Source organism: Caretta caretta, chromosome 1 (genome assembly GCF_965140235.1).
Source record: "Caretta caretta isolate rCarCar2 chromosome 1, rCarCar1.hap1, whole genome shotgun sequence".
Classification (NCBI taxonomy): Eukaryota; Metazoa; Chordata; order Testudines; family Cheloniidae; genus Caretta; species Caretta caretta.
Genome location: NC_134206.1, coordinates 227891926 through 227914429, shown reverse-complemented (window position 1 = coordinate 227914429; position 22504 = coordinate 227891926). Strand labels below are relative to the sequence as shown.

General features: G+C 41.3%; 1 protein-coding gene across 4 annotated transcripts in view; it reads left to right on the top strand.

Annotated features, from left to right (window-relative positions):
- The window catches only part of ATXN10 (ataxin 10), a 159779-nt gene that overhangs the window by 12135 nt on the left and 125140 nt on the right, over positions 1-22504 (top strand). For all 4 annotated transcript variants that reach the window (XM_048824729.2, XM_075121209.1, XM_048824690.2 and 1 more), the window contains exons 2-3: positions 415-606; positions 6638-6720. In XM_048824729.2, coding sequence (XP_048680686.2) covers positions 415-606; positions 6638-6720 — 275 coding nt within the window. The remainder of the gene's footprint in view (positions 1-414; positions 607-6637; positions 6721-22504) is intronic.

Genomic DNA, 22504 nt, shown 5'->3' with positions numbered 1-22504 from the left:
TTCCATGATGCACAAGGTTGCTGTGGGTTTGTTTTTTTTAGTTCTCATGATGAACTGGTATGCAGAATTATTTTAACTCTGCTAAGTACGTGCTTGGCATATCTTAAAATAAGGCCCTTGATTTCTGGGGAGGGCAAGGTTTTACAGGAATAGAGTTCACTTTATATAACTTACAAAATTAGAATGGACCTTTTGGATTTTTCTAATACTTAATAGTGAGTCAAAGATTTGGTGTGTCAGGACGGTTAAGTTTTCTTATTGCAGAAATATAGTATTATGTCAACTCTTCAATGTTAAATTTTAAATGACCATGACTTGAATAATAAACTTCATGAGAGATTTTCTTGTCTAGCCAATATTTCCCCACCCCATTTATAATCCTCCTTTGCTCACTGCAGTTATACTTTATTTCAGAGAAATGGCAGAAGAAAGTATCTTCCAGAGTCTCCTGAAAATCTTGACTAAAGCCTCAAGTGAAATGGAATTGACCTGCAAGGATTCCATGGAACTGACAACTCTAGACACATGTCTGCTGCTTATAGCCGAATGTTTCAGATGTCTACGGAATGCCTGTGTTCGGTGTGCCAGGAATCAAGATGTTATGAGGTATAGTTATGATCCTTATTAGCGTACACAAATTTTACAGAGTTTAAGTTGTTTTGGTGCTTATATAATCTTTTTTTACCCTGCTGTGTTCTTGTTTGACTTGTAAGTATATTAACTGATATTTCCCACTTACCAGAATCCTTTAAGAAAATATTTAGATTAAAATAATTATAAAAATTCACATGTCAGCGTTAAGGTTGTTGGATTGTGATGAAAATATGCTATTCTTTGTCCTCTGAATAATGGAAGCTGATTATGTGATCAGTATAATATTTATGATGTTAACTATTAATTTTTTAGCTTCTAAGTGGATGGGTTTTGTAAATGATAGGGAATATATTCTTAGAAGTCAGCAACCTTAGCTGACTTTTGAAATGAAGGATGGTTTAATGTTTTTTTAAGACATGTAGGTTTACATCTTGCGTGTGACAAAATATATTCGATATATGCATATGCTATCTGGAGTAAATTGTACACTTCCACAAATTTTGATTGTTAGTCTAATATTAATGGATGTGACGAGCTGGATTCTGCCTGCAATTATGTAGACTCACCTCCATTTATTTCAGGTTGCATGGGTGTATTTCAAGCAGAGTTTAATTTTAATTTCTTAGTTTCAGTCATCCACTCTGGATTTGCAAAAAAACAGAGTAAAAATAAATGTTAAAGAGCTAGTAATACTTTGCTCTTATACTACTTCTCATTTTCAAAATGCTGTTAAAAATTTAGGTAGTTAAACAGTAATAGCTAGCCAGAAAATAGCCATATCAAGGTTGCTGGATTATGTGAAACTGTTGTTCAAAATCTCAAAAATTACTCTTTCTGGGACTTTTCAAACCTGACTTAATGAATTGCTGAGATACAGTATTCTATGTGAGATAGAAATTGGAATTTCTGTCCTATATTGGGGCAGAATAGCTGAAGTTAAATAACAGAACTCCATAAATACTATGATGGTGTTCAGATGAGGATGTTGCGTCCGTTAATCTTTTTTTTTTTAAAAGACTTGCATAACTGAAAAAGGCTGTGAATGGAATTTCCTGGTAATCGCAATAAATAAATGTTTAAATATGTTTTATATTGCTGCTTCCTCATTTTAAATGTTTCAGACTTTAGTGTTTACTTAGAATCCAAAATGAGGGTTGTATAATATTTTGTGGTTGCATCCTATGACAGCAAACTATTCAGACATTCTCAAACGACTGTAGTCTTCTTTTCACTCAGCAAAATGTTTAAAGGGTTATTGTTTTATTTCGCACCACAACAATTAAGCACAAATGCATCTAAAATTCAGAAACATTAAGAATTTGGGTGAAATTATTAGTCATTACTTTCCAGATTCTGAAAGAGGTAAATCATCTTAGATATCTATTTAAAGTAGTTAAAGAAAAAGTTTTAGTGTATTTAAAAATGAAGATTTATAAGTTTTATAAAAAACATACCATCTAACACGCAATTTACATAATTACAGTCTATTTGCTAGGGGTCCAAATAAATGAATATAGCTGCAAAGATGAAATATTAGTCCTGAGGGAATAGTGTGCCACTGCGCGTGCGCAGAGTTCTGTGCTCTGTGTGTGTGTGTGTATATATATATGTATATATTTTTTGCTGAAAATAGTTTCTGCTGGAAAGTTGCTGCAGTTCTGCCTTTTTTTCCCACCAGAGGGTGCTGTGGTGCTAAAACAGAGCCGCTGCTCCTGGCTAGCCTAGGGTGACAAGAAGTTCCAATAAAATTGGGACTGTCCCGATTTTTAGTTTTGTCCCGCTTCCCACCTGATGCATGGTCGGGATGCCATTTGTCCCAATATTGCAGCTTTGGCCACTCTGGCCACTTTTTTTGTGCTTCGGCAACTCCGCTCTGGCCGCTTTTCTTTTTGTTTTGTTTCCCCCATGTGTCCCGATATTTTGTCCATTTCATCTGTTCGCCCTAGGCTAGCCCCAGCTACGATAGGGAAGAGGGAGAACCTGCAGTGCCTTCTTCACAGTGCCATTCAAGCCAGGTCAGGAGACAGACAGCATGGGGCTGCTGGAGGGTCACAGACAGGCTCATAAGGGCTAGTGGCGGAGGACAGACTGGGGTGGGGGCTGAATGGGCTTGTAGATGCAAGGCCACGGGGGGTGGGGGGGAGATGCAGGGTGACATGGAGACAGGAGTGGGGATGCAGGGCTGCTTTGGGGTGGCTGAGTAGGGGCATAGACACATATGGGGACGGGGTACAGGGACACATGGAGATGGGGGGGCTGGCTGAGAGAGTGTAAGGACACGGGGAAGGGGGATGGCTGAGTGGGGGCACAGAGATGGGGACAGAGGGGAGAGAGTGCAGGGACACATGGGGGTCAGGGAGGGGGCTGGCTGAGGGGGTGTAGGGCCACAGGGGGAAGGGTGCAGGGACCTATGGGGATGGGAGGGAGTGGGTGTCTGGGGATGGAGGGACACATGGACAGGACGTGCAGGGATACATGGGGATGGGACAGATGTGCCTGACTGAATGGCAGAGGCTAGGGGTCAGGCAGGGTCTGCATGGGGGAAGCTCTCTAAAAATCCCTCTCTGCCCCTTCCCCACCCCCCCCAAAAAAAAAAACCAAAAACCAACCCCAACCCTGTTCCATACTTTTCTCACCCATACCCAGCAACCGTCCAAGTTCACACCTAGGCTCCTTCCCAGCAATTACTTCCCTCTCCCTCAGCTCCTCTGTTACCCCTGATTGTCCCAAGCCTTTGCATTGCTTCTGAGGGGTGCGGGAAATATGGTTCTGTATTGTGGTTTAAATGAATTATTACTCAGTTTTGTATTAGTATGCCTAGTAAGGAATCTGATTGTCAAAAAACATTTCCTGAATCTTTTTTGTTGTCTGTATTGTTAGAGACATACTTGCTGACAGGTATTTTGAAATAAATTACCAAAATAATTGAAACTGGTATGGTTATATTGTGTTGTTTTTGACAAAATATGCAGAATTTTGCAGAATTTTAAAATACTGTGTGTAGAATTTAAAATTTGTTGGTGCAGAATTTTTTTTTTTTTTTTGGCGCAGAGTAAAATTCCCCCAGGAGTAAAATCTACATAAGAAGCACACAGTTGTGTGATGGCATATTTTAAAAGCAAAAAAAGAAGAGGAAAGCGGTAGTATATATTTTCTGTAAATTTGCTATGAGTTATAGAAGTGCAGTGTGGGAGTCCAAACTCAAAGTTGCGCTTAAAAAAATATTTTTACAGTGAATTTCTATACAGGTTGAAGATGTCAGTTAGCAGCACTTGGAAATGAAGTATTTCCTGTATCCCTGGAACAAGAATAGCAATGACAGTGCAAGTTTCTTCTTGTCAGCATACCTCAACCTAGATTGAGAAAAGCTGCCTCTTTTTCATCCTTCACAGAAAAGGGTGGAAAAATACCAAAAAACTCAATCGTTTCAAGTCAATCTGAAAAAATTTGGTCGATTCTTCTAAATGAAATTTCAATGCATCCTTGATTTGACAACAAAAATTAAAAAATGGGTTTGGTTCAAATTGAACTGGATATTTTTTGTTGGCTTTTCCTCCCTTGAACCAAAAATTCCATTATTTGTTCAGTTCTACTCACAATGCTGCCAGGACTGGTGGTGTCTCCTATGATGTGTATACCTAAGAGGACTATTGAATAGCTATCAATTTATGTTTAGTTTCTGTGTAGGAGCTAAGTATTTAATCTCTTGTTCAGTGAGTAAGAAGAAAGATGTTGCACCTCTGTGCCAGACTGATGATTGCCTCAACAGCCAATTAATGCGAGTTGATGCATTTTGTCAAGAAACTGAATTCTAATAGCCAAACTTGCTGTAGCTTGGCTACATGTGTAAAGGCACCTTTTGCAGAGTAGGGATTATTCATAGAGGTCTATTTTGGCTTTGCCAGAAGCTCCATGTACACAGGCCGTGTGTGAGTGGCCTTCTGCTCCTTAAATACCCTGGGAGACACTTGGGATGGGCCACGTGATTTTTTTTAATTGCTGCAAAGGCACAGTTTGTTCAGGATTAAATGTCCCTTTAAATGTTCAGGAACTGTGGATGGAAGGAAAATGATCAGCTGAATTTGATGTCAAGTTTGCAATATGCAGGGTTTAGAAATTTAAACCTTTTTGATGCTATTTAAAATCAAGCCAATACTTAGCTGAGGATTTTCAGGAAGGAATACTAAGGGTTTGAAACAAATAAGAGCCTTGGATGAAAGTATCTGGAGGCTGTCACTTCATTATTCCTAAGTCATTTTGTTCACTTGGCTCACTGCAAAGAAACTCATGTTTCATACATGTGGACTGCTCTTTGCTTTAAAGCTTAGTTAAAAGAGGACCAAGTTGTCACTGAAAACATTTTAAATGACAACATTCAGCTTGGAGCTAAATTTACATATTCATAAATATTCCTGTGTGCACTGCTCACTGGAGAGAGTGGTGTGCTCCATGGGAGGTGGAGAGTTACTGGAACAAGTTCTTTGCCTCCAGGGTAACTTTTGATTATGGAACTGTTCGAATACTTTGACTCTAATAGTCTTTTCTGGCAAGCTCTGAGCTGGTTTTCTTCCATTCCTCCCTCTGAACTAGAGTTAGGATCCATGACCACCTGGAATTTTCCTTGCCCTTATTCCATGGTTTTGAATATTTCCTTATGATTTTGATTTGAGCCTTAATTTGATTTGAGCCATTTTTGTCTGGTATTTTAAAATCCTGATAGTTAATGGTAGTGCATAATATACTGGGGCATTGATGGCATATTTCATAACTACTTAAACTATCTGAAGTTTTACTTTATGAAAATATTTCCATTTAATTATAGAAATGCCCAACTAAATTCTAATGAATTTGGATTTTTGGAGTGCAAAGAGGGAAAAGACTGAATCTGGATTTAGTAAGGGTCATGTTATGTGACACATTATGATAAGAAAGCTGTTCTGATGGTAATGCTTTATGGTTCTATTCAGAGCTTTGAGGAGTACAAGTGGTGGACTGCTAAGGTAGTTGTCCCTGGTGGTTCAGAAGGGAAGGGGTACGTACGCAGTCAGATGAGCTCTTGTTGCTTTCCTTTTAGCCAATGGTGCATAGTGTAGATGGGTTTGTTTTTAAGGAAGGAGTTGAGGACACAGTGGGGTGGTCTGTTTCATTGTTGAGGAATGACCTTTGGATTGGGACCTATGAGTGGAATGGGGAAAGATGTAATGTAGCATATACCTATACAAAAACATAAATTATACATATTCAGTATTTAAAGGTAAATTACAACAAAAATAATAGTACAAGCAATTTATTCTTTAAAGATAAAATGTGAATTTATACGGTGCCTTTTCTTTGAACTGCATCTAGCCCAATGGTGTCCTGCTCCGTAATAAGTAGGGATCCGAGGTGCTACAAATAGTAATCCTAGGTAATAAAAATAACTAGTAATAATGCTCCATATTGTTTCAGTGATAGTGCAGTGACTATAGACAAATGAAGTAGCTATTGTGCATTGAAACCAGTTTACACACAGCCTGTGATATCCTTAGAACTTATTGAATGAGAAAATGTCAGCCATGGAACTGGGGTTATCCCTTAATGTGTTTGGAAAGTAATACAAAGTCTCTAATATCCACCTGGAGAGATTCCAGGGATTAACAGAGCAGACTGATCTGAAAGACAGCATCTCTAACACTCCATCCCAAATATGCACCTTCTGCACTGACCTCTACCCAGCATGCATTGGGTGGGTATAAAAACCCAAATCCTTGTGAGGGACATGAAACTGCAAACTTTTTGCTTAGAACTGAAAGTATGGTTATGCTAACAGTCTGGAATGAAGAGTTAACATTTTGTTTACAACTGTCAGAGACCCATGTCCTCCCCAATATGACTTTGCCTGTCGTGCATGATTCTGCATCCACTGAACTCAGGTGAGAGGCTTGAGTGAGATTAGGATCAGTCTGTGATATTTTGTGATGTAACTCCATACAGTTTTTTTTTTCTCTTTTTTTCCTTAGGAGGTTTAAAATTAAACTCCCTCTTTGTTTTAACTATATAATAGGAATTTGGGTCTGACTGAAGTGTCTGTCCACTTGATCCAGTTGCTTCATGGATTAGAAGTTGAACAGGAATCGTTATTCGCTGGTAAGAGAGTATGCATTTTGGGTAATGTGCAACCTGCAGTCTTTTGAAAATTATTATATTTTATTGCTTGGTGGCAGTTTTATAAATTGTAGCATTATGAAATCAACTTTTTACATTTTTCTATAAGTAAGCTAAATGATTCTTCACTTGGAACTTGGCATGCTAACCTTCTTTCCTAATTCATACTTTTTTTTTAAATTGACTAAGAATAGTATGTGTCTCGTGTGTATATACAATATAATATAGCTGGTGCTTTAAAAGTCACCTGAAGGAGTAAGGCACCCAAATCTGACTTTTCATTGAGAATTCGGTGTCTTAACTCCTTTGTGTCACCTGGAAAATACCAGCCCTAAACCCGTCTCATATACAGTGTTTTACTAGGTCCATAATATTTTTTCTTCATTGTTCCCTGGAGATTGTAAAGGGGAAGATATATGGAAACGTCAAGGAAATTATTAGGGTATTTAAACTGGCAAAAATGAAAAATGCCTATGATGCCTCCACTCTAAATATCTTTTGCTGTCTTATTGTCTTTTGTTTGATTTGGTGTTATTTGTAGAAATGAGTATATATTCATTTTTCCTTCTCTGACATTCTAGAAAGAATTTGTTTCCTGGATTCAGATAAATTATGGGGCTGTGGCCTTTTTTTTACATAGATGTACCACTCTTTCTGGCCAGTCCAGGGTAGTATGTGCCAATAGCTGAACAATTGATTCAAGATCCATTCTTCCCTTACACTGGACATATAGAGAAGTATGTTGTTCAGAGAGAAGAAGTCTCTGTTGGCCCAGTGATCCTCCCTGGTTCATGTCCACTTGAGTTGCACACTACTTTTGCACTCCCCCAACTCAGTTTGCATTAAGTAAACTTCAGTAACTTGTCTTCTCCTACTGCTTTTCTGTGTATATATGAGTAGGGTCACCAACTCTGCCATTCGTGATGGTGAGGAAGGCTGGGAGAGAAAACAATTGGTTCTCAGCCTGCTTCTTTTTCTCCTTCTTCCCTTTGGAGGGATGGGTAGCTTTCTTGCCTCCTGTGATTGCTGTACCTCTCTCCTCTTGTGGAGGGAGTGGAATTAGTGCCACCAATGGTTTCTCTTCAAACACCTGCATTGGGTTGGAAAGGAGCAGTGGACCCCAGGCAACCTTTCCCACAAGACTACCATGATGTAAGGTCAATACAAATTATTTCAGTTCCCTGTTGGTGATTCCTTGCCCACTTCCACCACTGTTCTATCCCTTGCTGGGCTAGGGAAAGATTAGTGAGACTCGCAGGGATTCTGTGTGGAGGGAGCAGAACCAGAGCCCCCATTCTTGTGTGGAGTAGAGGAGGAGCTAGGGAGGGGAGAACCCTCCACAGAATGTGGAAGGGAGGCATTGGGAGAACGTGGGAGATGAACCTCCAACCATTTCATGGAGCTAGGGAGAGAGCCAGGGAATACTCCATTCCACACCCGACCACTTCACAGGCTATGGAGCGAAGAGCAGAACTGGGGGAAGGTGGAGTGGGACATGAAACAGTGGGAGACAAAACCTGATAGGGCAGGACAGAGGTCCATAGACCTGTCCAAGGTAATAGAGAGCGATAAGACCAAAGAGTTGATCCCTGGGAAAGCACTTTTCACCTAAAACCCCTTCAGAGGAACAGGGAGAACAGTGTGCATAGAGAAGCAGAGAGGTCCATCCTTCCCTACCCCTTAATAGGATAAGGAAAGGCGGGAGTCTTTTTTTGCAATCTTCTGTAGTGGCTGAGAGTGTTACTGCACTCATTGCAAAAAGCGTTGTGAACACTGGGAGGACTATCACTCTAGTGTGGCATGATGCTTGTTGCTTCCAGGAATGTGCTGTTATGTTCATGCGCTACCCTGCTGCTGTTTCGATCACAAGAAACAGCAGTGAGATGTCATCATCCAAAAAATCCAGAAAACTGACTTGCTGGAAAAATGAGGCTGAAATACTTAATCTGTGAAACCATATTTATAAGCCCTTGAAATTTAGAGGAATAAACTACTTTGTGGTTTATTAACCTCAATACACATATCAGCATATGGGTTTGCAGAATGAGGAGTTCCAATTTTAAATAAAATTGGTATACTAACCCTGAGAGAGAGACTGCTAAATACTATATAACATTGACTAATCTGAAAACTGTGTTCTTACACACACACGTGTGTGTGTGCGTAAAAATGTGGTGATCAGAGGTTAAGTACTGTACTTGAATTAGCCTATGACAGGATTTGCCCATGAAAATTAATGAGAGATGAGAAAGTGTCTTACCCTTATGCTCAATTAAATTTGTTAGCCTCTAAGGTGCCACAAGTACTCCTTTTCTTTTTGCGGATACAGACTACACGGCTGCTACTCTGAAACCTGACAGAAGTAGAATGTGTTTACAAAATCCAGCATTTATGGTGCACACTTCTACTTAATGTTTATGAAGAGACGGTCTGTTAAACTGGGTAGAATTTTTAGTTGGATTAAACATAAACCTAAATCAGTTTGTCATACTACTATTTAGGTTTTCTCCATTTGTATTACCACATTTACTAATTATCAAATGTATGTTTCTCCCTGTGGGCTGTCTTGTCATATTTCATAACTGCAGTGATGTCCTGGGACCAGATTTACAAAGGTATTTGAGGATGCAGATAGGTGCCCAGTGGGATTTTCAAAGGTTAGCAGTTTTGGCGCCTAAATCCATAAAAATATATTTTTGCAATTGAAAATCCTATTCAGGTGCCTCTCTGCATCTTTAAGGTGCCTAAATGCCTTCTGAAAATCTGGCCTTAGATGTTGCTTTTAGCAGCATCTCCTTCAAAATCTTGATAAAATGTAAGCACGGAATCTAAGGGCTTGTCTACACAAACTGGGATATGAATCTACTGTCTGTGTGGAGCCTATTGACTAGCTCTAAAAGTTCCCTAGTGCACTTTGATATAACCTACTTTAGAATGGGAGTAAATTAAAGCACACTAGGGAACGTTTAGTGTGCCAGTACGGTCCACCAGGATTACGAGTGTGCGGTACGCTAGTGCACTCTAGATTTACACCTCAGCTTGCTGCAAATGAAGTGTTTGTGTAGACAAGCCCTCAGACCTTGCAGGATGAAGAATTCAATATAATTAATGCTTTTCTCTTGAGTTGATTCCACTGTGAAAACCCGCCTCAAACTGTATCATGTAGCTTAAATGAATTTTAGGAACCGAAAAAGTCTGTTTTAAATAATCAGCCTTAAGATGTATGTTTTCACTCAAATTTCATCCAGTGGTATCTATTTTAAGTCGTTCAGTGTGGTATGGCAATATTAGTAGGAAAGTTCAGAATGTGGTTGGTTTGCGGGTAGGGAGGAAAAAGTTTGTTTTAATGATGCATTAATGAATAAAGCAGCAAAAAGAGGCAATGCCATGTTAAGTGCTGTGTGTTCTTAAACCCTGGCTAGATTAAATCCAGACTTGCTTTGCATCTTCTCAGCTATGTGAATATTAACACTTCCCCTTTTTTTAAGTATGTGGTACTATTTACGTAGGGGCCATGGTAAGATTCCACAGGCATAATTTAGATGAAAGCATTGTCTCTTTCTGAAGTATCACCAGTTTACCCTGTGAGTTGGCAAATATCCAGGATCTTTAAGGAGCAGTATTTTCCAATTTCTTTTCTTGAGTAGAAACAGCATAGCAATATTCTTCTGCATTTTAATCTGCCCCTCACACCGAGCAGATAGATACAACCTGTGGAGAAAATAGTATCTGCCTAGTCACGCTCTTTGTTCTCTTGGTTGTACATCACCACACAGATTATGAAGATAGCCAGGATAGTCTAGAAAAGCTCTAGTGATCTTGAGTCTGTTTGTCAGAAAACTCATTCTCCAAAGATCCACGGAATCTTGTTTGCAAAAGTTCTTAAAATAGAAATATCTGGCTAGTTCATACACATAGCTGTTGGAGATGGTAAAGACCTATTGGGCTACCCAACCCCACTCATTGCCTATCTATCCCTCTAAGAATTTCTTAGCATCTTGTCCCGTCTAGTTTTTAAAAATGTATAGCTATTGAAGTGACTTTCATGACTTTCCTTCAGAGACCTTTCCACAGATTCCTAAATAAATGTTGCAAACTTTCCCCTTTAAGTTCATGGTATTAGTTGTAGTTAGACTTCTATACCCCAGTTCCTCTCCTCCTACATTTACTGAAGTGTGTAACAGAGTCCTAACAGTTTGCTGTGCACTGTGCAGAACTTGGAGTAAGGCAGGGTGCCTGCTCTGAGGAGGCTAAACACTAAGACGACACTCAGGGAATTTAAAAACTAGATGAGCACAATGCATTGATGCACAGTTGTGCTACAATATTTTTGTATTTTGCTTAGTTTGTTGCTTTCATGATCCATAGCACTTCAGCTGTTGGATTTAAGGCTGATAGGTGTCATAGTTGAAGTATTTTAAAGTAACAAATGTTAAGATGGCAGCTCCCATTGAAAGAGAGAATTGCAAATTAAATTGAGTAGAGATAATGAAACCATGGCAGGGATGTTGCATTTAGTTAACCAAGGCTTTAATCACTGGAGTTCTAGTACAGAAAGTTACTCTTGGTGGTTCCCACCTCCCCTTCCTCCCCCAGTATGCTATATTTATCAGCTCCTTCTGAATCCAGGGAGTTGCCTATAGGGGAGATGAGCATACTCGTTCTGGCTTGGAGGACTGCTACAGCTTTGGATGACTAAAGATTCTGGAAGAGGAGGGTCTTGCCACCATAAGCTTTGAAAAACATAAGAAATATGTGGATTTAAAAAAAAAATCTTACAGGCAATAGTGAAAGGCCCTTTAACATCTCTACAGAGTGGATTGGCTTTGTCTGGTGATGTCTGAGATCTAGGGGAAAACTAAGGAGACAGTCAGACTGATTTAGATGGAGGACCAAAGTTACTTTGGGTAGGAATGTAGGATGTGGGTGCAGTGCTTCCTGATATTTATGAAATGCCATATAAGGAGGGGTCTGTTATCAGGGTGTGCATTTCATTGACTCTTCAGGCTGATGTGATTTGTCACTTTGATTGCTGTCTTCTATGAAAGATAAAATGAGGCATGCTCCAAGAGGTTCAAAGGTTGACTCCATGGAAGCATAAGATTTAAGACCAACACAGGGCAGGTTAAGTGAGAAAATTCATAGTAGACTTTTAACAGACAAAAACAACAAAAAATATCCCCATCCCAACAACCTCTTTACTATTGTTTGTGGAAAAACTGAGAACTGAATAGGACAACAGGCTGATCTAGCTGCCAGATGAACTTTCATAGGTTCCAAGGCCAGAAGGAACCATTGTGATCATCTAGTCTGACCTTGTAAATAACACAGGCCATAGAACTTCCTCAAAATAATTCTTAGGGCATATCTTTTAGAAAAACTATCTTGATTTAAAAATTGCCAGTGACAGAGAATTTAATTGAACTTGAGGCAGACCCAGTCTCTTTAACAGCTCTGAAATAGTTCAGTACATTAGTGAATGAATATACCAGACACAGTAAAAGATCCTTGTTAGAAGCCCAAGTAGAAAATCTTTTTTCTCTTTGTAGCATATGCTTCCTCCCCCATAACAGGGTTTATGGTTTTCCAGCAAAATTCAGTGGACTGGGCAAGGGAATGAGAGTTCATCAAGGCCATTGTATTGCAAGCTTCCAGAATCTGAAATCTGGATTGAGTATCTGTCTCTGATGAGATCTGGAAACAACTGATACATGAATCTGAGGACTTGATGAGTACCAGAACTGGCAAGCCCTTACTGAAACTATTAGCACTGTATGGGATTTGTCTACTTTCTCTTTGACCCTTGAAAGTAACAGACATGGAGTTGTTTTGTAAACAGATCCACTGGATGTGTCCATCGCTACAAACAATTTTAAGGCCTAAAATTTTGCAGAATTCATGAAAGATTGCAGTCACTCAATAGGAGCTGCTGGGGGCTCTGCACTTCTGAAAATCAGGCTACTTAAGTGCCTAAATATGGATTTAGGGGCTTTACTTCAGGTGCCTATTTTTTTTTTTTTTTTAAATCTTGTTCTTTTCCCCCTTGCTAATTATTTGGAATGGTTGGTGGTTCAATGTATTTTAGTTGTCTGGGAAGAGGAATTTCAAGTGGGCTATGTAAATCTGAGTTGAAGTAGTCTTCAACACATGAAGTAAAAATTGAAGAAGCAGCTAGTTGCTTAGTTATATTCTGTGTTTCTGTTCAATATCATCCAAGTTCTTTTTCTGCTCTTCAGAAATGTTTGTATTCTGATTTCATTGATTTGTTATAGTAATACACTCATTCTCTCTCCTGCTTTCCTGAGATTAACTCTAGCTCTGTGTGGGGAAATATGTATTTTAAAGTATTGTGAAAAAACTGTCAAATTTACTAGAGAACAGAATAGAATAGTGAGGATCTAGCACTAGCCCAATGTGTTTAAGAAATCATTGTTAGCTTTTGTTGCCTTAAACTGAGATCTGGGTTTTGCTCTCTCTGTGTCAACTGCAAGTATCTCCACATGTGACTATTTGGGTTTAAATATTTGATTGTAGTGCAAGTATAGTAAAGGAGGATGCGATTGTAAATTATACTTCCTGGAGCCTCTCAAATTCAATGACTACAGAATTCTATTTATTTAAGAACTTAAGCAAAATTGTCCTCCTAAGGTTGCTAGTTTGTCCCTTCTCACAGAAATTCCTCCTATATATTATTATTATATTATTATTTATTAATCTCTATGAAGGGTCGTGGAGAAGAGAAGCACTGGGGTTTTTGTTTTGTTTGTGAGCAAATCCTTTAAGCTGTTAAATTGCACATTTATTGTTTGAGTTACAAAAGTTATATCGTGATTTCCATTGCCTGGAGAGAGAGATGATGGATGTTATAAAACATTTACCATTCTACTTGTCTTGCAGTGTCAAATCTCCTGAATTGTTAGCAACTGAGTGAATCAGCTTTAAGTGTGTCTATAGTAGTTTTGTATTCAGGGGTTCGGAAGTCGGGGGGAGAGGTTACTGACTGACCCACAGCTCAGTGGATTAGATTCGCAATGAATAATCCCAAAAGGGGAGTTTGATGATTTCCACAAGTGGAAGGAGAATATTTTAAACTTCTTTCCATTTTATTTTTGTATTTGGGGTTTCCTTTTGCCTATTGGTAGCACAGCTAAGTTACTTAGAACCTATGTAAACCAGATTTTTTTTAAACAGACTTTTTAGTCATGTAATAAAGCGACAGCCTTAATCTTAAGAATTGCCTACTTTAACGTGTGATTTTTGCTTTGTCTATCTAGACTTTTTGGACAGGAGATTGTGCCAGTACTTTTATTACCACTGTTAAAGCAAAAACTATAATTATATTGTCAAAATAATATTTATAGTATTATTTTCAGAGAATAATTGTGGGAATGTGATGAATATATTATACTCATCAAAATTTTATGTAAACATCATGAGTTTTTTTTAATTTGAGCTATTGGTATTGTGTTTGGACTTCATGCTTTTCCAATCTGTAAAAATAATATTGGGATTTTCTTGGTCTTTGTAGCATTTGCAATTTATATCCTTTAAAGATCAGTTGATTAAACTATCTGGTCGAAGTAAACTTTTACAGGTGAGTCGCATCATACACACATTTAACTTACACAAATTCAACTATATGCGCTTGGCAAAAAAAAAGAAAAATAACAAGATACCTGTAAATAGTGCGGGCAATTCCGCCCACCATTCCACTCAATGAGCATATGCCCCGGAGTGAGTGTGAGATGCGAGATGTGAATCTGCTGTTCCCTCAGTCGGTCTCAGTTCCTGCGTGTCTCTCATAGTGTGAGCATCTCACCGCACTGACTGTGATTCTAGTGTTTAAAGATACTATACGTATTTTTCGTACAACATGGCCCTTAAACGCAAGCCAACTACTTCAACTGGTGCTCAACTGAAGAACCAGTGATCTGTTCCAATGCTGGAGGAAAAACTGGCTGTGTTGGACTTATTGAGAGACGGTATGTCGGTCTCCAACATGGCGCGTAAATATGGCTGCAACGAATCTAGCATCCGTGCTATGAAGATTTGAGAGAGAGAAATTTGTCAAGCCATGTCATCAAGTGCTCCAATAACTGCTAAGATGACGAGGTGTGTGTGATAAGACTTTAGTGAAGACTGAAAAGGCATTAAACTTATGGCTGGAAGACATTAACCGTAAACGTGTGCCTATCGATGGCAACACGTTGCGAGAAAAGGCTCTTAGCCTCTATGCGCTGTTCAAACCTCACGCAGAAGAGGGACAGCCTTCTGATGAGAAGGAATTCAAAGCCAGCCAAGGTTGGCTAACAGTTTTAGGAACCGCTTTAATCTCAAAAATGTGCAGACTGCTGGTGAAGCTGCATCTGCCAATGAAAAGACAGCAAAAGCCTTCCCTGAACAATTAAAGAAAATCATAGAAGAAAAGGGCTATTTTCCGGAACAAATTTTTAATGCTGGTGAGACGGGCTCTTCTGGAAAAAAATTGCCGAACCGCACTTACACTTCGAAATCAGAAAGACAAGCCCCTGGCTTCAAAGCAACTAAAGACCGTGTGACTGTGTTGTTTTGTGGCAATGCTGCTGAGCATTTAATAAAGCTGGGCTTGCTCTACAGGGCTGCAAATGCCCGTGCCCTAAAAGTCAAGAACAAAAATCTCCTGCCTGTGTTCTGGCAATCAAATAAAAAGGCTTGGGTGACGGCAGCATTATTTCTGGATTGGTTCCACAAGTGTTTCATTCTGGAGGTCAAGCAGTACCTTGAAGAGAAAGGACTTGACTTTAAAGTGTTGCTGATCGTAGACAATGCTCCTGGCCACACTGCGGCACTCCGGTTTGTGCATAACGATGTAGAAGTAGTCTTTCTCCCCCCCAATACCACCTCCAACCTCTCGATCAAGGCGTGATTTACTGTTTCAAGCCACGTACATGAGGCTTACGTGCTCACGGATACGTAGCACCATGGATGCTGATCCCAATCTTAATGTGATGAAGTGTTGGAAGTCCTTCAACATTGCATGACTTATATTAAACAGGCAATGGATGTAGTCAAGCCTGAAACAGTCAATGCATGTTGGTGAAACCTATGGAAAGAATGTGTGAATGATTTTAAGGGTTTCCCGACCATTGACAAAGAAGTGAAACACATTGTTCGGGTGGTGATGGCTTTGTCAACATCCTTGAGGAAGAAATTGAAGAATTAAGTGAGAGCCATAGAGAAACATTGACTAATAAAGAGTTAGAGGAACTGATAAAATAGTCTACAGAAGACGAAGGTGACGGCGATGAACAGGAAGAGCCAGCAAGTTGGAATCTTCATAAATTTGCTGAAGTGTTCCAAGCAGCAAAACACTGGAATGATTTAATTTCTGAATACGATCCCTCTATGGAATGAAGCCTCAAAATCACATGTAGTATTATGGACGATTTGAGACCGTATCGAGAAATGTTTGAGCAGCTCAAGAGACAACAGCGACAGTTGCCGAACACCATATTTTTCAAGGAAAAACAACCAGCAGCAGATGAGCCTACACAATCAACTTCTTGAGCTGAACCAGAGCCAACCACTTAGTCTACGACTTGCTCTGTCACCCAAGCTCTCCGTCACATCCGTCTTCTGGATCGACATCAAGTCCTGACGACCCCCTGTAATTAAAAATACAGTACTGTAAAATTATATTTTTCATTTGTACTCTTTATTATATACTGTTACTGTTACTGTATACATTGTACAGTAATATGTATAAATGCATAGGGTTGTATACACACAACCATGTACAGTATACTGTATTTTATGGCCAATTCAAGGGTAATTTTGACTATATGCGATTTTTCACCTTACGCTCTGATTTTAGAACCTAACCCCCACGTGAGATGTGACTCCACTGTATTGACATTTTAGTTTCATATTTCCACAGTTGTACTACTTACAAAAAACCTTTCTCTTTAAAGCATTTCCTCCCCCTAATTATGGTATTATGATTCAGCACATTATTTATAACTTACTTGCTTGATAGATAGGGTGACCATATTTCCCTATGCTGAATACCGGACACCTGGTAAAATTACTCGTATTCAAGCGAGTTCAACAGCACTCAGTCATACAAATGTTCAAATTAACATCCAGTTTACTGAGCTCCTGTTAAAAAAGAAATACTGCGTAGTTTTTATTTACCTTCTTATCTTTAAGGCTTTAGGGTTCACTTGGGGAAGGGTGACACGCACATCCCTACCCTCCACACACACACACACACACACACACACTCCCGTATACCTCTCACACGGGGTGTGTGTGTGTGTGCGACCGACCGACCTGACCCTACCTGTCTGGCAGGGCGCCCGGGACAGACCCGTCTCTCCTGGTATCCGGCAGTGAGGCAACATGTGGGAGGGGAGGGGCATGCAGGGTCACACGCCCCCCCCCCCCCCATTCCCCAGGGTTCACACCAGAATGTGGCCAGCAGCAGCCTTTTGGCACTGTGTGGGAGGGAAGGGACTGGAGTTGTTTCCAGCACCTCCACACTGCTCCCGTGTACCTGGAAGCAGCTTGTCCCTTCCTGCCCACACAGTGTCGAAAGGCAGCTAACACCTCAAGGCTACTGATGGCCATCGACATAACCCAGCCGCCTCCTGTCCTCTGGCTACAGCGTGGGCAGGAAGGAGTTAAGCCCTAAGGATGTATTGTGCACCAGGGCCAAGGGAATCTGACTCCAGGGGCTTCAGCAAACCCGGCCAGAGAGGTGGCTCAGGAGGGGAGGGTGGCTAAGGGATGGGGCAGCCCCGCGCTCCCTGGGGGCAGCACCCAGGACTGGGCTGTGTGTGAAGAGGGTACAAAGCCCCTGCCCGGGGGGCTGCTGGGGAACCTGCAGTTTTGGGACATGAGCAGGCTGGAAATTGCTTCTGCCGCCACTCCAGCGCTTAGCTGAGGGGTGGAGAGGCTTCCTCACGCCAGCGTTGTGCAGGGCTTTGGCACGTACAGGGCTTGGCTCTTCCTGGACAGTGCCCTGGGCTGGAGGGTCTTGGGCTTTCCTGGGGCGCACAGTGTCCCAGCAAGAGGCAGTGGGGGAAGGAAGGAGCCTGATAACTAGGTTGCTTGTGAGTTCAGCACTCCGACCAGGGGCTGGTTCTCTGCACAGTGCTGGAAATGGGACGCACCCTGCCGGGGGGATATGGAGGGGCAGCAGTGGGGCTGTGGGGTGAGGCGGGGCGTGAAGGGGCAAAGCAAGGAGAGGACAGTGAGAGGGGAAGGACGTAAAAGGCCGATGGGTGGAAAGCAGGGGTGACATGTAATTGGCTGGCACCTGCCTGCACTCGCCAACCGCTGCAGCTCTCAGCCAGTACCAGACAGAAACAGGCCCGGGCCCTGCTGGCCAAGAGCTGGCATGCACCGAGGCTGCTCTGACAGACCAGCAGAGGGAGCGGCCTGCCCCATGCACTGCATCTGTGCCCCACCACCAGCCTTGCACACCCACCCCCATCGTTGGCCACTGGACTGCTCCTCTCACCACTGGTGGGCAGTTGGCTGGTGAGCAGGGATCTGGTTTTGCCCGTTGGTAAGAAAAAGTCTGGACAGCTGCAGGAGGGCTTAAATATGGGACTGTCCCTTTAAAATATGGGACGTCTGGTCACCCTATTGATGATTAGTTAATCTGTTCATTCTTAGAACCATTGTATAAGTTTTTGTGCTGGTGTACTGAAATATAAATTGAAAGTAAATTTTAGTGCTCTTTAGAGATGCCGGATTAGCAGTTTCTGGGTGCACCTGCAGTAAAAAATCTTGTACCTGTTCTCCAGCAAAAGTACAACTGCAGCTGAGCTAACAATGGTGTAAGTACTGCTGCAGACAAGGCTTGGGCATTTTTACTGTTGGCTCATGATAATTTAGCAGGTTTTCATAACCACAGTAAAAATACTTCAGCCTTGATTACACTACTGCTTCCACTGTTGCCAGCACTAGAGCAGCTGCACTGTCTGTAGGAAAATGGGGGCAAACTTTTCTAGAGACTGAAATCTTTTGTTTATCCACAGAACATTTACAGCAAGGACTGCAGCAGTGCAAGCTTCTCTGCAATTAAGTGTCTGAATCCTGACCGTCAAGGACCATCTTTAGGGATGAGTTTAGTTTTCATGTTCATTCACAACCTGATCCAAAGCCCACTAACATCAGTGGAAGACTCCAGTTGATGTCAGTGGGTGTTGGATGAGGCCCTTAAACCTTGGCCTCTCTTCTGAGGTTGCAAAGTGCAGGTGAGGGGACAGTTCTGATGCCCACTTCAGTTTTCACAAAAGAACTGGACTGATGCCATCAGCACATGACAATGTATGGATTTATCTAAACTCTGGGCTTCTGCAAATTGAGTGTTGCTGCTCCATCCAAAGCGCTTCTGCTTCAGGTCCTGGCTAGATGACTACAGTGGTTTCAACAGAGTGGGTAATATTCTCAAATCAGTTGTTTTCAACCTGTGGTCCGCGGACTCCTGGGGCGGTCTAAGATTTCCACAGGGGTCTGCACCTATTTTGACATTTTTTAGAAGTCCACAAATGAAAAAAGGTTGAAAACCACTGTGTGGTGGTGGCATGTGCAGGCACAGCTAACCATGCTTCATTGCTCTTTCCTTGCCTGGAAAAAAGATTTTGACATGATCATGCCTTGCAATGTTAGTATAGTAGATTAAGCTTTATGTAATGCAGTGACAGTCATCTTGACTAGATGCCAAGATTATTGTTTTAAGTCTGATGCATCTCTGTTAACACACATGGCTTGGCTTTATACTCCACAGAGCGAATATGGAAACTTTATTCAAGCCTGACCTTTTTCTTATTTTTCTCATTTCACAACAGCTGGATCAGAGTAAATATTAGAGGGTAAGAAGCTCATATGCACTAGAGCAGTGGTTCTCAACTAGAGGTTTGGGGCCCCGGGGGGGGGGGCGCAAGCAGGTTTCAGGGGGTCCGCCAAGCAGGGCTGGCATTAGATTTGCTGGGGCCCAGGGAGAAAGCTGAAGCCTCACCACATGGGGTAAAGCCTGGGGCCCCGAGCCCCGCCATCCGGGGCTAAAGCTGAAGCATCAGCAACTTAGTTTCACGAGGCCCCCTGTGACATGGGGCCCTGGGCAGTTGCCCTGTTTGCTACCCCCTAATGCTGTCTCCGTTTTTCTGCCTGTAGAAAGCCAATTGTGGTACAGGTGGGCCATGGAGATTTTATAGCATGTTGGGGGAGCTCTCAGAAAGAAAAAGGTTGAGAATGGAAGAGAAGGGTAGGTTAGGGGTGTGTGGGGTGAGAGGATTCCTGTGAGTTGCTGCTTGAATGAGAAGTTATCTGTGTTTGTGCACAAGTGGGAGATTCTGTATTTTTTGGTTGTGTTGTATGAGTCAGGATGACAGACAGTAAAACTCCACTCATTTTTCATTCTGATTATTAGTTCATGAACATTAGGCCAAATCTTGCCCAGATAGATACACCTGCGTGACCCTCATTGACTTCAGTGGATTTGCATGGGGGTAGCAGCAAGCAGACTTTGGGACAGTGCCTTTAAAACCTAGTGTGGTGTCATCATACCGGATGACAAATTAACAATTTACTGTACAGCTTGGAATATTTTAATCTCAGAATTACGTCAGTTTCTGTGATACTTAGGAGAATTATTTTTGATTTCTGCACCAGAAGGCAGTGAGGCTTTGAGCTGAGTTAATGTAAATCTTCATCCTGCCCTCTGGGGAGGGGAAAAATTAAATTGAATTTATACTTTATGGTTGCAGCAATAAATAGATTGGTGGGATCCATTACGAGGGTTCCCCTCTGCTCGTCAGTGTTGCTGCTTTTAGGCAACCCGTGTATCTGTGTGCAAGATCATGGAAAACAGAACAATTTGGAGGCTTTCTAGCATGAACTGCCAAGATCTTGTTGATTTGTGACACATGCATGGTGCAGTCTCTTTATCATGAAAGTTGAACTTACAAATGTAGAATTATTATTTGTTTTTAGTGCAATTATGTTAAAAATATGTAAAAGTGTAGAGCCTGCAAGTCCCCTCAGTCCTTGCTATGGATATGGAAAGATTTTACCTCAGGATTTTAGCATTCAATAGGGAAATGAGTTATGTAGGAGGCTTTTTTATTTTTTTTTTCTTGCTGCTTGGTTAGCCTTTATTATGTGTACTATATTGTGGGTGTCTCCTTTAGAGGAGTCTTAGCTTATTAAAGGGGTAAGATTTTTTTTTAATCACAGAAAGTCAGTATTCTGGAGATGGGAGGGGTGTGGATTGTGCAGGAAAAGGGTGAAGTCTTGATGCTGCTCCTGTTGGGTTGAGTTTCTGAGCTCACCAGGCTCGCCTCCTGTCCGAAGAGGAAGAGAGTTTCATCTTCGAAATCTGCATTCAGTATTGCGGGAGGACAAAGGATGGGGGAGCAAGCAATGACTTGTGTGGGAGGTGTCTTGGTGCTGCTTCTGGAAGGGTGGTTTTTGGTATTGGGCTTGCCAGGCTTATCTCCTTTTACTGAACTAGGTGGGCTCCCTTCAGCCGAGCGAGCCCTTGTTTGTGAAGGAAGGTGGATATTACCTCAGGGACTCGGCATGTTGCAGGGGAAGAGAGGCTGGTGCAGGGAGTCTGAGCTCACCAGGACCCAATTCTGAGGTGTGTACCCCCTCCCCCCTCCCCCCCCCGAGTGAGAGGCGGGGGGAAATGGGGCACGGCACAGTCAGGTCCCTACCTCTCCGGGATGGGAGCCACTTCCTCTCCTCTCCTTTCTTCCTGACTTCCAGAGGCAGATTGGGTTACTGTGCCTGACCGAACACTGTTAGGTCTCTCTGCAGCCGATGCCTCCCTCCCTGCCCAGAGGTATGTGATTAACTGTTTTTAAAAAAAAAAAAAAAAGTTAATTTTGTTTTCATTTAATCTCAGGCATTAACTGTGATTGACAGCGCTAATAATTATAGAATCATATAAATACAGGGCTGGAAGAGACCTCAAGAGGTCATCAATCCAGCCTCCGGTACTGAGGCTGGACCAAGTAAACATATACTGTCTTGTCCAACTTGTTTGTAAAAATCTCCAATAATGGGGATTCCACAACCTCCTTTGGAAACCTATTCCAGAGCTTAACTACCCTTATCGTTAGAAAGCTTTTCCTAATATCTAACCTAAATCTCCCTTGTTGGAGATGAAGCCCATTACTTTTTGTCCTACCTTCAGTGGACTGGGAGAACGATTGATCACTGTCCTATTTATCTCAGCCCTTAACACATTTAAAGGCTATTATCAGGTGCCCTCTAAGTTTTTTTTTTTTTTTTCCTCAGCACTAAATGTGCCCATTTTAAAAAAATCTTTCCTCATAAGGTCAGGTTTTCTAAACTTTTTTTCATCTTTGTTGCTCTACTTTGGAGTCTCTCCGATTTAGCCACATCTTTCCTAAAGTGTGGCACCCAGCTGAGGTCTCACCAGTGCTGGGTAAAGCAGGACAGTTACCTCCTGTGTCTTACTTACAACAGTCCTGTTAATACACCCCAGAATATTAACTAGTTCCCTAGTATGCTTTAATTTACTCCCATTCTAAAGTGGGTTAGCTTTTTTTGCAACTATATCATATCATTGACTCTCATTTAATTTATGATCCACTATTACCTGTAGATCCTTTTCAACAGTACTACTACTTAGCCTGTTATTCCTCATTTTGTAGTTTGTGCATTTGATTTTAATTTGCATTTGTCGTGAACTTTATTTTTTTGATTTCTAACTAATTCTCCAATTTCTCAAGGTCATTTCTGAATT